General features: G+C 36.2%; 1 protein-coding gene across 1 annotated transcript in view; it reads left to right on the top strand.

Annotated features, from left to right (window-relative positions):
* The window catches only part of NEDD1 (Transducin/WD40 repeat-like superfamily protein), a 171,514-nt gene that overhangs the window by 100,925 nt on the left and 55,276 nt on the right, over window positions 1-15,313 (top strand). The window contains exon 9 of the mRNA XM_089808575.1: window positions 274-972. Within this exon, the coding sequence (XP_089664701.1) occupies window positions 274-972 (699 nt within the window). The remainder of the gene's footprint in view (window positions 1-273; window positions 973-15,313) is intronic.

Genomic DNA, 15,313 nt, shown 5'->3' with positions numbered 1-15,313 from the left:
AGGATGTGAATCAAGCTGTTTTTAAATGGGGAGAAGAGGCGGAATCATTTGACATAGTGACAAGTTTTGTTTGGAGTTACATAATTTAAAGGAATTTGCTAATTGATAATTAAAAGCTGTATTTTTGTGTAATTGTTGAAAATCAAAGAATAGTGTGTTAATGTTTGTTCTTAAGGTTACAGTTCTATTGGTTTTATCGTTTCATTGTTGCCTGGATTGTTGATACAATTATTTGTGTTTAGGATTCAAGGTCGATGTGTTTATGGCATGCAGGAAGATTCCCAAATGAGGAATTCATCACCAAAGTTAGCTACTCCTCCGCCTGGGATATCTTTGAAGGGTGATAGATCTCCATCTGTTACACCACCAGAAGCGTGGGGTGGAGATTTACAAATGGACAAGTTTAGCATTCGTCAACATTCTGTTCATAATATATCAAGATTTTCCTCTTCTTCACCTTTGGATTCTGGTTCTATTTTATCTAGCACAGTCTCGTCTGTCACCCAGGATAAATTGCCATCTAATATATCTGGTATACCAGATTTATCAACAAATGTGAATTTAACTACTTCACAAACCGCAGGAATTGCTTTCACAAACACAGAGAATGTTGCAAGTTCTGAAACTCTGCCTTCTCTCACAATTAGTGGAGTTTCTTCTTCCTTGATATCAAAACACACAACAGGGCAATCAAATAGTGATATATCAACATCAACGCCAATGGGGCTACCGAAGAAGTACATGGCATATGTTGACAGAAAAGCAAATTCAAGTTTGTCAAGGGGTATTTCATTTCCTGGTGATGGATCTTTGCCTATTGCAGGCTCACCTAAACAAAAGAAAACAGGTGCAGAGAAAAGGGATGATAGAAACAGTCTCGATACAAATATGGATGGAAAAAAGGAGCTAGAGAATATAGCTCACATAAGGCCGGATGTTTATTCAACTACAGTTTCTAACATACCAATCAATGTAAGTTTCTACTTTCTAATTATTAGCACCATACTCTTAAACCTCTCTTACAGTTTCTAACATACCAATCATTGTAAGTTTCTACTTTCTAATTATTAGCACCATACTCTTAAACATCTCTTACTATGGACTGCTTCTTGAGAGTAGCAAGATTAGAGTGAATATTGTTGAATAATAATAATTCATAGTCAATTTGCTTGGATATTCATTTAAAGTATTGTCCAATGAGGTTTGGGGTTGATCTATATGTTTTTCTTCTCAAATGTTGTTTAGTGGAAAGGTTGCACATTGAATTTAAGGTAGGACATGATTATGGTTGTCATTCAGTCATTATCTGTTGAGTTTAATCTGTCTAAGAATTTGATAGCTTGCACTGGTGTTCAAAAAAAATATTAACTTTGTTGTTTGAAAGAAACCTCATGATGTTGTGCGCTGATAAATTCTATTATGAGCTTTTGCCAAGCTAGTTTTAGTTGAGTGTTGTAAGGATTAAACACAGGTATCTTATATTATCATAGTGAAATTAAAATGTATAAACTCATTCCATCTCATTCATTAATAATGCAAATACAAGAACGAGCATGACAATTCTTTTGAGGCATGATGGCTATACAACATAGTTACACCGCCTTGGGGGACGGGGGAATGGGGGCACAAAGGGGCCTTAATTTGAGGACGGTGGGGGGATGGTGGCGGGGGACGGGAGGGGTTTTAAATACTATACATATGGTAGTTAAAATGCTAGTTATGAAAAGATGTATTGCAATATAAGACATTAAAAGATGTGAAAGAATAAATACTTGAACATTGCATTGAATTGGAACATCGAACACTGAACATAAATAGTCAAATCAGCTAATAGTCAACAATTGGACGTTCTCCCATCCTTGATGGAGGTAGCAGAATTTGGTGGTGCCACTGGGGATGGGGGGAACGGAGTCACCAAGTCCCTTGTGTGTCCCCGTCTCCAGGACGTGGGGCGAAAGGGAGGGGGTGTGTCCCCATGTTACTATGCTATACAGTGAATTGAAGGTTGCATCAAAAGCTTCCTTGTAGTCTGTCAAGGTTCTTCTATAATAAGGATTATATTGGTTGGGAGCCATTTGACATTCAATGTACTGAGCCATGATTTTACAGTTTATTTAAGTGCTTCTTTCTGGCACCTTTGCTTCAGAGTCACGGCTATGGTTAATAAACATGGTTTGTTTGTTTGTGGGTTGTGTATTGTTTCTCACTTAGTTTTGCACAAAGTGTCATGCCTTATTACTTTAAAAGTATTTCAGATGCAGAACTATTTTCCATTTGTATTGTTACCAGATTTAATAGATTGATTATTAAAGCTAAGATAATTAATAAGATGTTATGTTATTAAAGATAGACATAAATAGTCAATGTAAAATACAACATGCGATAATTTAGTAAGAATTCCGAAGTAAACAATAGACACAATAAATTGAGTAATACATCTATATAATTCAATCATATTATTTCATTTATAAAGTTCCCACATCTTTTAGTATCAATGGTTCTCTATAGTTACCTAAATCACAACACTTGGAAAGACCACTGTTACCCTAGGAAGAATTCACTAACATTGGCCTTCATTGTAGTACACTTGGAGGAACTATATAAAAGCGTAGTGACATTGGCCTACTTGCAAGAAAATGTGTGCCTACTTTCACCATGCCTGTTGCAAGCCTTTAGCCAGGATGATATGGAGTGTAACTTGCTGTCAGAACTCCAACGGTTCTACCTCTGATTCACTGTCACTAAAATGTATTGTTTTGGCAAACTGTTATGGTTTCTGAGTTTTCTCAAAGTTTTTGCTTTTTTCTATTGATTTTTCAACAATATATGGAATTGAAATACAATACTTGAAATACAAATGGTAGTTACACAATTATGTACCACAAGCTATATACACTATGTAAGTGAAGGGAAATATTTACAAATTGTTGCAATACAATTGGAAAATAGTTGAAATTTATTAAAGAGAACATGTAATAAATTGTATGCAAGTAAAATTGTTCCATAGCAGATTGCACTTTAGGAATTAATCACTGAAGGCTTCTAGAAATCGTGAAATCTGAATGAAGGTACCTAGCAACCAAATGTGTCTCATTAAATCTAACACTGCCCAAAATAATCAAATGCAGTCTCTAGAAAGACTTCTCTGCACTATAGATGAATAGCTCTCTGTTTCCAAAAGCACATCTCCTTTGTGAAATGCTGACCTCGAAGTTAGTACTGCTGGTGATATACTCGTCCTGTTTAGTGCTGTGGCTGCCTCTAATTGGAAATGCAGACCTTCATATACAATGCAATTTGCAATTTCAACATTCTCTAATCTTTGAAATTAATATCTGAAACAAAATGCTGAAATGCTCCTTACGAACCAAGCACAATGTGAAACACGAGGATGACACTGAATGATACCACTTCCAGGCACAGTCACGGGTATATGAATAACCAATTCAAAATGCAAAGCACTTAGAAGAATTTCCAATTCTTCCAGCTTCCAATTATTCAAACCGTAGGCACAACTCAATCACCAAATTCATCAAATAACAAATGCTCAATAGATGGTTCAATCCTTGCATTTGGGTGCATTTATAATTCTCAATGGAAATTGACAAAAGGCTTTTTGGTCACACCTCTCACAATTTTTAACATAACATAGGCATTTGAAAATATTTGCTTTTGTTGCAAGGTTTGAAATATAATCATTTATTATACTTACCTCCAAATTCACCAAGTCACCTTATAATAAAATAAGCATTTATTGCTCACTTTATAATATAATTTTTTATATTAAATCACTAATTAAATGGAATTTAATTAATTATTATGATGACTTCAATAACTCATTACCTAACCCTTATGCCAAGGTTCCCTGCCGAAAATAACATTGACCATAATTGACTTAATATAAATAGTAAGCCCCAAACTAGAAGCACTATCGATGTCTGCACAACCCCATGCTACTACTAACTGTTCAAGCGCCGTGCTCAGAATAGTAACCTCGACTTTATGGAAATGGTAATTTACTATAAATAGCATGTGTGCCAATCTGACTTGAACAAAAAGCAATCCTTAACATACCTGACCACTGGAGCTGGAAAATAGCTTCTACCTTGATCAACTGAGACCTTCTAACCAACTTATTGGCCTACAAAGGTCACTGTTATGATAATCTTTCTGCAACACAAGGTGAGCTGAAATGGGGACATTACAGTCCACCCGCTCTGAAATCTCTTGTCCTCAAGCAATTTCACACTGATAGCTCACTAGACTCTGCCTAAGGAAGTCACATCTCCACCAAGGCCCCATAGATTAATGTGTGTAATGTCCCTGTCATCACTAACTAACTCCTGTAAAGATAACATCACCTGTGTGATCAACAGAGTTTGCAAAACTGAAATCAATGCTAGAATTGGTGACGCTAAAGTAGGAACATCAGATGGAAGCAACTCTACAGGAAGACTAGAATTTCCTCCCTTTCTCTGCATAAAATAGGCTATCATACCCATCATCAAGCTCATGTGCCAACGAATTGGTCACCCAAAGGAAATATTGTACATGAGGATCAAATGTAAAGTTGTGCAAACTCCTAACCAAGTACACCTTTGAAAAATCCTCCATAAGCCCTGTTTACAATCTTTTGCACTGATGACATCGTCATCATTCATCACCAGAGGTGAACCAACATCAAACTAAAATAACGGATTGTTATAGGACAATGCACTATCCATATCAAACAAGGGATTGTTCACAAAGTGAATTGCACTCATATGCTTATCATAACTGTATAACCTTGAGCTATTGGAGACATAATGTGTGACCTACTCCACCTGAATTGTATCATGCTTTTATATGTTCCAACTCTCCTGTCTGCAAAGAGACATACTCTCCTCCCTACAAATAGACATTGTGTGCAAAATCCCCTCTATGATACCTCTCAACACATATCTCCTACCTGGATACTCAAACCTCATCTCCATCAAGTGTAGGTTGAGAGTAAACTCCTCAATATCCTGTAACCATTGCACACCCAACACAATGCCCATCTCCTCTAAGTTGACTACATAAAAATTTGACGAAATCTTAGTCATGAAGAAGTAGTGAGAGACAATGTATGAATCTTGTACAGGAAAAGGTATAGCAGCCATCTACCACCCTAACTTGAAAACTAGCAAATTCCTCCACGTGTAGACCACACCTGCTAGACCTTGTGAATGAAGTAATGTGTGTGTTAGCAAGGATTTTTATTATCCATTAGATTACATTTTTTTGCATTTAAATATTTAACATAATGTACAAAAATAGGTCAAAATAATTAAATTAATAGGTGGATGAAATTAAAATTTCATAATTAATTCTTTAAAGAATGAATTATGAACATGGTGTATACATGGTCTCCAAATGGCAGGTAAAATGTGGAAAAGAACGAAGTGGGGAAGTTAAAAAGGATAAAATGGGGAAGTTGAAGAGATAAAATAGGAACATTCAAGAAGTTGAGGGAGTTAGCCAACTTTTTGAACAGAGGAAATGCTTGATTGTAAAAGTGCGGGCGTGGGGGGGGGAATGATTAGTGGGGATTATTCTGGCTCTCTATTTCTTGGGAGGAGCAATTATCTGTAACCAAATTTCAGTTTTTATTACAATTAATAGTTTTAAAGTATTTTGCTTCTCATGTGTTTATTTCTTTTAATAGTCTCTGTCTTGTTTAGAGGAAGTAATCCATGTGTCACCATTATGGAGGGATATTGATAAACTGTGTTTTTATCAATATTTGCAAAATATTTGTTTGAAGACACACACACACACACACACACACACACACATATACATACACATACATGTATGTATACAAAGAGATCTTTTTAAAGGTGTTTATTACATCTTAGCACAACAGAAAAATTGATCCAACTGCATACATATTCTAGAATCCAAATAATAAAATAATAAAATTCACTCAACTCGTGCTAGTGACTTACCTCAAAATCCGCGCACAAATAATGTAGAGTTAATGGGAAATATGTGTGTGTGTATGATGTATGTATATAGGGGAAATATAATGCCCTTTAGCAATGACATTAACTTTGCCCATTTTTCCTAGTTTGTATATATATGCATATACATACATACATACATATATATATATGCATACATACATACATACATATACACATACATATATACATACATACATTCATACATACATCTACATCCTTTGCATGGTTTAGAGGTAATGTCATTGTGGTAGAGGTTTTTGCAAGGGAATGAGCCTCGTGATTATGAAATTTACACAAAACAAATGGGGAATGATTAATGTCGTGTTTTCTTTTCTTTTTTTTGTTTATTTTACGCAACCCTTCATATGGCCTATAGTAATTTATGTATTGCATCTGTATTTGCTTTGTCATTACATCAACAACACGAGATACTTGGGATCCTCGCAGGGAGAGTGTGCCAATACATGCATGGCTACATCCTTGGCTTCCATTGTTGGGCTAATATATGGAGCCTTTATATCAAACCACTCCTTATAAATTGGGGAATGTGCTTCATGCCTGACATTCAAGTGATACATCTGCATATGCAATTTTATCACCTTCAAAAATTGTATTTGATCCTGCTAGCTGGGAACAACTGATTGTTTGTTTTATTGTACCTAATATGATGACAGTTCTATAGGAATTTGTAATCAACCCAACTAATCAACAACTAGACCCATTTAACTAGGTTATGGCTTGTATACATACATACATACATACATATACATAAATAATAATAATATATGTATTGCATTTGCATTTTCTTTGCCATTGCTTATAAGAGTGTTTCAAGGTTGGGAACCACTTCAACATCCTTTGCATGGTTTCGAGGTAATGGCACTGTGGCAGAGGCTTCTACAAGGGAATGAGCCTCGTGATTATGACATTTACATAGAAGAAGAATTTGCTTCTTCAACTCCTTACACTCAAATCTTCACTAAAGTTATTCTTCCAGCAGTGAGAATAGCTACTACAACTTCCTGGGAGCCAAGGGACCCTAAACCTATGTTATGTTTTTTGGAGACATGGGAGAAGTTACTACTGACTTCAATACTTCATAACAACTTGGATCATATAATGATACCCAAACTAACAACAACATTAGATACTTGGGATCCTCGTAGGGAGAGCATGCCAATACATGCATGGTTACATCCTTGACTTCCATTGTTGGGCCAGCGTATGGAGCCTTTATATCCAACCATTCATTATAAGTTGGGGAATGTGCTTCATGTGTGGCATTCAAGTGATGCATCTGCATATGCAATTTTATCACCTTCAAAAATTGTATTTGATCCTACTAGCTGGGAACAACTGATTGTTCATTTTATTGTACCTAATTTGATGATAGTTCTACAAGAATTTGTAATCAACCTAGCTAATCAGCAAGTAGATCAATTTAACTGGGTTATGGCTTGGGCATCTATTATTCCCATTTATCATATGGTTTCAATGTTGGAGGAGATTTTTTTTCCAAAGTGGTAGCAAATTCTATAAAACAACAAGTGCTTGCACAATTTGGAGATAGATGGGTGATTACATCATTGGAGCAACTAGTTGAGATGCATTTTAATCAAACTAGAGGAAATCAATGATAAACCAAATATATAATGAAGAAAAAACTTGAATGTTGAAATGCTAAAATGAAAGCTATCTAGGATCAAACACCTATGCCAAAGTTACAACACAATGTGAAGTTGATTTTAGATATGGTAGAGGTAGGTATTTAGAAGTTCGATCAAAATTTATGACGCAGGCAATAGGGTGAATAACTAGGGCCAAAGGCTCACCCAGCTATCCAAACCACCCTGCAAGAGTTAACACAACAGAAATGAACACAAAGAACAACAACCAAAGGAGGCAGAACAGTGAACTAGTTTTATTGATTCATCAAGATATCTTCATACATGCCCAGCTGTAAGGCCTTCTAGGTTATGTCCAATTACAAATACATTAACATTCAAAGATCCAACTGCAAATTTGCACTTTCAGTTTTGCTCTCTAATCTTCTTCCAAAAACTTCTCTCAAAAACTTGCCTAAATCTAATCCTAAATACTCTATATATACTTGCCAAAATGGCTTACAGAACATTCTAGAACATAGAGAAGCCACAAGTCGGCTCTCAACAAATATAACTACCTATACCAAAATTAAATGCGAGCAAAATCGGCCCAAATAGGAACCAAACACAGATTACTCGACAAAAGAAAGCTTTCCAAAACTGGCACTCTGCATACACTAGGTAACTCGGCACATGAAGAGTGCTACAATAACTCGGCACATGAAGGAATGCTACAGTAACTCGACACATGAAGAGTGCTACAGTAACTCGGCACATGAAGAATGCTATAGTAACTGGGCACATGAAGAGTGCTGCAGTAACTTGGCACCAACTGTAGAATGAAAAAAAATGAGCAGGATAACAAGGCAACCCAAGATGCTCCTGCATCAGACAACCGAGGTTGAAAGAGATGATTCTCCTCAATCATTGAGATGCCACAATCTGAGTGGAATCCAACTCAAATTGTGAAATCTATGAAGCATCTTCAATAGGCCTATTTTTCCACTTTACCAAATATTCATAGTAATCTTTTACTCTTATGCTCCTGCCAACTCTCTGATCCAATATCTGTTCAACTTCTTCAATTTGCTTCTTAGGATAATCTTCTATTACAACAACTTCATCATTTGGCTCATGATACTTATACAAATCAACAATATTGAATATAGGAGATATATCCATGTCATCAAGTAACTCAACTTCATAAGCATTACCACTGTCAAACTTCTTCAAGATCTTACAAGGTCCAAATTTCTTCATCTTCAGCTTACTGTATGTTCCAACTGGGAATCTTCCTTTCTTTAGATGAACCATCACCTCATCACCAACTTGAAAATCATGGTGTCTTCTAGACTGATCAGCATTCTCCTTATACTTCTGATTGCTTTGTTCCAACCTCAACTTCACTTCCTTATGCAAGGACTCCATAAAATCAGCAAATTCTTCTCCTGCAGTGCTTTTCTTTTCTTCATCAGTAACATCTCTCAAATCTGATATACCTCTAGGATGCATTCCGGTAACAATCTCAAAAGGTGTTTTCCCTGTACCCCTATTCATAGAATTGTTATATGGAAATTCAGCTTGTGCCAATACCATCTCCCAATTACTTGGCTTATTTCCAACTAAACATCTCAGCAAATTTCCCAAGCTTCTATTCACAACCTCTGTTTGTCCATCTGTTTGTGGATGGAATGTAGAACTAAACTTCAGTTCAGTACCCATCTTTTTCCACAAAGTCTTCCAAAAATAACCAACAAACTTACTATTTCTATTTGAAATAATGCTTCTTAGTAATCCATGCAATCTCACAATCTCTTTAAAGAAAAGTTCAGCAACATGCTCAGCATTTGATGTCTTCTTACATGGTATAAAATGAGCCATCTTAGAAAATCTGTCCACTACAACAAATATGGAATCATACCCTTTCACTGTTTTAGGCAATCCAAGAACAAAATCTATACTAATGTCAGTCCAAGGTTTCTCAGGAACAGTAATAGGTGTATACAAACCAGTATTTTGACTCACTCCCTTTGCAACTTGACAAACTCCACAACTCTTTACAAATTTCTAAACATCCTTATACATTTGTGGCCAATAATACTTCTCTTTCAGAAAACTCAATGTCTTATCAATTCCAAAATGTCCGGCTAATCCACCACTATGCTTTTCCTTAATCAAATTCAACCTCATAGGACTTCTAGGAATACACAATTGGATGCCTTTGAACAACATACCTTCTTGAATGAAATACTCATCATACTTACTTATGTGATCTGTCAGATTTGGTGCTCTGCACTCTCTCCACACTTCAGAAAAATCAGGATCAACATCATACAATTCTTTCATTTCATCAAAACCAAGAACTTCAACCTTCATTTCAGTTAACAAAGAATGTCTTCTACTCAATGCATCAACAACTTTGTTAGTAACTGCACTCTTGTGCTTGATCACAAATGTAAAACTCTACAAATACTAAACCCACTTCATATGTCTTTGATTCAATTTATGTTGACTTCCCCAGTATTGTAAAGCTTTATGATCAGTATACAACACAAACTCCTTAGGCATCAAATAATGTCTCCATTTCTTCAATGCTCTAATAATGGCATAAAATTCTTGATCATACACGGAGTATTTCTTTTTAGCATCATTCAACTTTTCACTAAAGAAAGCAACAGGCTTACCTTCTTGACTTAATACAGCTCCTATTGCATTACCACTTGTATCACATTCAACTTGAAATACTTTGTTGAAATCAGGTAAAGCCAATATAGGTAATTCAAAAACCTTTTGTTTCAAAGTCTCGAAACTCTTATCAGCTCCATGTGTCCACTTGAATTCCTTTTTATCTCCCCTCATTGTTTCAGTCATAGCATTACAAACAACACTGAAATTCTTTATAAACTTTCTGTAAAAACTAGCCAAACCATGAAATGATCTTATCTCACTCACATTCTCAGGTGTAGGCCATTCCAAAATTGCTTTAACCTTCTTAGGATCCACCTTCAAACCATCTCCTAAAATTACAAATCCCAAATACACAATCTCCGCTTGCATAAAAGAACACTTTTTCAGATTAATCAACAACTTTTCCTTTTTTAAGAATCTTTTCAGAACTTCATTCATCAACCTCATGAAAGTACTAGGTGCATTAGTCAAACCAAAAGGCATAACCAACCATTCATACAAACCATCTTTTGTCTTGAAAGCAATCTTCCATTCATCACCTTCTCTAATTCTAATCTGATGATAGCCACTCTTCAAATCAATCTTGGTAAAATATTTTGCTCCACTCAAAAAATCCATTATGTCATCCATCCTCGGCATAGGAAACCTATATTTCATTGTTATCTTGTTAATGGCTCTGGAATTAGTACACATTCTCCATTCTCCATTCTTTTTAGGTGCTAATACAATAGGTACAGCACATGGACTCAAGCTTTCTTTGATCAAACCTTTCTGCAACAACTCATGCACTTGTCTGTTAAGTTCTTCATTCTCTGCAGGTGTCAATCTATATGGTGCTTTGTTTGGCAAGCTAGCTCCAGGGATCAGATCCATACAATGACTTATACTTCTTACTGGAGGTAAACCATCAAGAATATCATCAACAATAATTTCTTTATACTCATTCAACAACTCTGCAATTTCTTCTAGCACTCGGTCAATACTACCATCTGTCATTCGGTCACCACTGTCTAGCATTCAATTAACACTATTTTCTTGCACTCAGTCTCTATTGACAAAACTCAGTTTTCTTGGAATTATAGCAAAACAGACTTGATTCTTTTTCATTTCCTTTTCAAATTTCTTCCCATTAACCATGCAAATTTTTACAGCAATTCAATTAACCTCATCTGGACTTTCAATCAAAGGCAACAATGCTTGTTTCTTCCCATTTACCCAAAGAGTATATTGATTCAATCTTCCATCATGTACAACATATCTATCATATTGCCAAGGTCTACCCAACAAAATATGACAACAATCCATGGGCATAATATCACACAAAACTTCATCAAAGTAATGTCCAATTTTGAACTTCAAAAGGCATTGCTCACTTACCAATATCTTATGCTCATCTTTGATCCATGAAACATGATAAGGTTTGGGATGTTTCAGCCTCTGCAACTGCAACTTTGTAACTAGCTCTTCTGATGCCAGATTTGTAGAACTTCCACTGTCAATGATCACTTTGCAGCATTTTCCAGCCATCTTAAATCTTGTCTTGAAAAGACTTCTCCTTAAAATAGGTTCCTCATCCCCTCCCTTATTACATAAGGTTCTTCTCACCATCAAATTTTCTCCAGCCTTAGGCCCACTTGGTGAACGCTCAATGTCTTCTTGAATCATAGCATTTCTATTATTCTGCCTACTTTCAGAAGATCTACATTCAAAGGATCTATGCCCTTCTTTGCCACCTCTAAAACAATTACCATGAAATCCACCTCTAGAATAAGAATTACCTCTTCCTCAGTAAGAATTAGTGCCTCCTTGGTAAGAATTACCACTTTTCTATTTAGTCTTGCCTTTGTCATCATTCTTCCATTCATATTTGCCTTTATCTTGCATAGAACTGTCAGATTTGCCACTTTCTCCATAAGATCTGCCTCTGCCTCTCTGGAATCTACCACCTCTACCTCTCTGTCTTTGTTCATGCTTCTTTGTCAAGATCTCCTCAGCTTTCAAGGCATATTGATATACTTCTTCTACACTTTCCAACTTCACAAAACTTATTTCATCTTGTATTCTAGATCTCAATCCATTAATGTACCTTACAATTTTCTCAACATCATGATCCACATGTCCGGATCTGATGTGTAATCTATAGAATTCCTTGGTATATTCTTTTACAGTCATGTCCTTTTGTTTCAAATTTTGCATCTTTCTCAACAAGCTAACTTGGTAATCAACAAGAAGGAATTTGTTCTTTATCTTGTTCACCATCTTTGGCCAAGTTCTGATCTTCTCCTTTCCTCTCCTTTGTCTATCAGTTTGCAAGTGTTCCCACCATAGTGATGCATGACCTTTCAACCTAGTGACTGCAATCTTCACCTTTCTATTATCAGGAGTGTTTTCATACTCAAAGAACTTCTCCATATTAGAAATCCAATCCAGCACAGCATTGGTATCCAATTTTTCATCATAAGGAACAACTTCTATAGTAGGTTTTGAATTTGCCCTAGACAATACTTGCAACAATCTTTCCTCATCTTGATCTTCTTCAGGTTCTGGATTATGGTTTGGTGCTACTACTTCATCATCACTCACATCTTCAAGATGCACTCCTCTCCTCTACGCTGTCTCCACAGCATCTAATCTGGGTGCAATTTGTCTCAATTGATCCAATATAGCATTATCAACATTATTTCCTCTACTACGAACCATCTTCACAAATTAGGTTCCTGCAAGATCGTAACCCTCTGCAAGTTATAGGTCAAATCTACAGATCTACCACCCTACAATCAAATCCAAATTAGGGTTCCACACGATCCAATCTCCACAAGGACGAATCTCAAGCTTTGATATCAATTGACATAGGCAATAGGGTGAATAACTAGGGCCAAAGGCTCACCCAGCTATCCAAACCACCCTGCAAGAGTTAACACAACGAAAACGAACACAAAGAACAACAACCAAAGGAGGAAGAAGAGTGAACTAGTTTTATTGATTCATCAAGATATCTTCATACATGCCCAGCTGTAAGGCCTTCTGGGTTACATCCAATTACAAATACATTCACATTCAAAGATCCAATTGCAAATTCGCACTTTCAGTTCTGCTCTCTAATCTTCTTCCAAAAACTTCTCTCAAAAACTTGCCTAAATCTAAGCCTAAATGCTCTATATATACTTGCCAAATAGCTTACAGAACATTCTAGAACATAGAGAAGCCACAAGTCGGCTCTTAGCAAATATAACTACCTATACCAAAATTAAATGCGAGCAAAGTCGACCCAAATAGGAACCAGACACAGATTACTCGACAAAAGAAAGCTTTTCAAAACTGGCACTCAGCATACACTGGGTAACTCGGCACATGAAGAGTGCTACAGTAATTCGGCACATGAAGGAATGCTATAGTAACTCAGCACATGAAGAGTGCTACAGTAACTCGGCACATGAAGAGTGCTACAGTAACTCGGCACATGAAGGAATGCTACAGTAACTCGGCACATGAAGAGTGCTATAGTAACTTGGCACATGAAGAGTGCTGCAATAACTCGACACATGAAGATTGCTGCAATAATTCGGCACATGAAGAGTGCTATAGTAACTCGGCACATGAAGAGTGCTACAGTAACTCGGCACATGAAGAGTACTATAGTAACTCGGCACCAACTGTAGAATGAACAAAAATGAGCAGGATAACAAGGCAACCCAGGATGCTCCTACATCAATTTAAGGCATGAGAGAGAAGTCTATGGCAATATATCCACCTATTTTTTCACCTATTGACCCTAATTGAGTTTCTTGCACTGTTCTAGCCCTGCGAGAATAATATCTGTTCAGATCAAACCTCTGAGGTTTCATGTATTGCCCAACCCTATAGGGTGGCAGGAAACTGCTCTAATACCACTATTATAACCCTGATGGTTCTACCTCTGATTTATTGCCACTGGAATGTACTATTTTTGCAAAGTTTTATGTATTTACAATATATGGAATTGAAACACAATACTTGAAATTCGAATGCTATCTACTAAACTATGCACCAAAAGCTATATACACTATACAATTGAAGGAAAATATTTACAAATCATTGCAATGCAATTGGAAACAAATTGAAACTTATTAAAGAGAACCTGTAATGAACCACATGCAGGTAAAATTGTTCCAGATCAGATTGCAGCCTTAAGGAATTAATCACTAAAGGCCTCTAGAAATCACGAACTCTGAATGAAGGCATCCTGCGACCAAAGCTTGCCTCATTAAGTCTAACTCTGCCCAAAATAATAAAATGCGGCGTCTAGAAAGATTACCACTACTCTATTGATGAATGGCGGCTCTGTATTTCCAAATGCAGGCCCTCCTTTGTGGAATGCTTGCTTCAAAATTACTACCGCTTGCTATATACTTCTTCTGTTTAGTGCTGTGGTATTCAAGCACAAGCCTTCATAAACTAGGCGATCTGCAATTTCAATAGTCTAGCTTTTGCAATTAATATCTGAGACCAAATACTGAAATGCTCCTTACAAATCGAACACAATTTGAAACACAAGGATGGCAATGAATGATACTAGCTATGGGCACAGTTCATTGGTATATGAATAACAGTTGGAGAAATTTTCAATTCTTCCAGCGTCCAATTATTCAAACCCTAGGCACAACTCAATCACCAAATTCATCAAATAACAAATGCTGAAGAGATGGTTCGATCCTTGCATTTGAGTGTATTTATAATTCTCTATGCAAATCGGCCAGAGGCTTCTTGGTCACACTTCTTGTAACTTCAAACATAACTTAGGCATTTGAAAATATTTGCTTTTGTTGCAAGGTTTGAAATATAATTATTTATGATACTTCCCTTCAAATATAAGCACCAAGTCACCTTATAATTAAATAAGCATTTAATGCACTTGAGCATAATATAAACTTTTATATTTAATCATTAATTAAATGGAATTTAATTAATGATAGCGAATTACTTTATAGCTCGTTAAATTCTTTGAAAAACTTGTTCCAAATCAATGTGCTCACTCCCTGACCCAGACGCCAAGGT

Source organism: Cupressus sempervirens, chromosome 11 (genome assembly GCF_028749045.1).
Source record: "Cupressus sempervirens isolate cs-2001-9-10 chromosome 11, ASM2874904v1, whole genome shotgun sequence".
NCBI classification, from domain to species: domain Eukaryota; kingdom Viridiplantae; phylum Streptophyta; class Pinopsida; order Cupressales; family Cupressaceae; genus Cupressus; species Cupressus sempervirens.
Note: the sequence above shows the minus strand (reverse complement) of the source record. Positions and strands in the feature narration are given on the sequence as shown.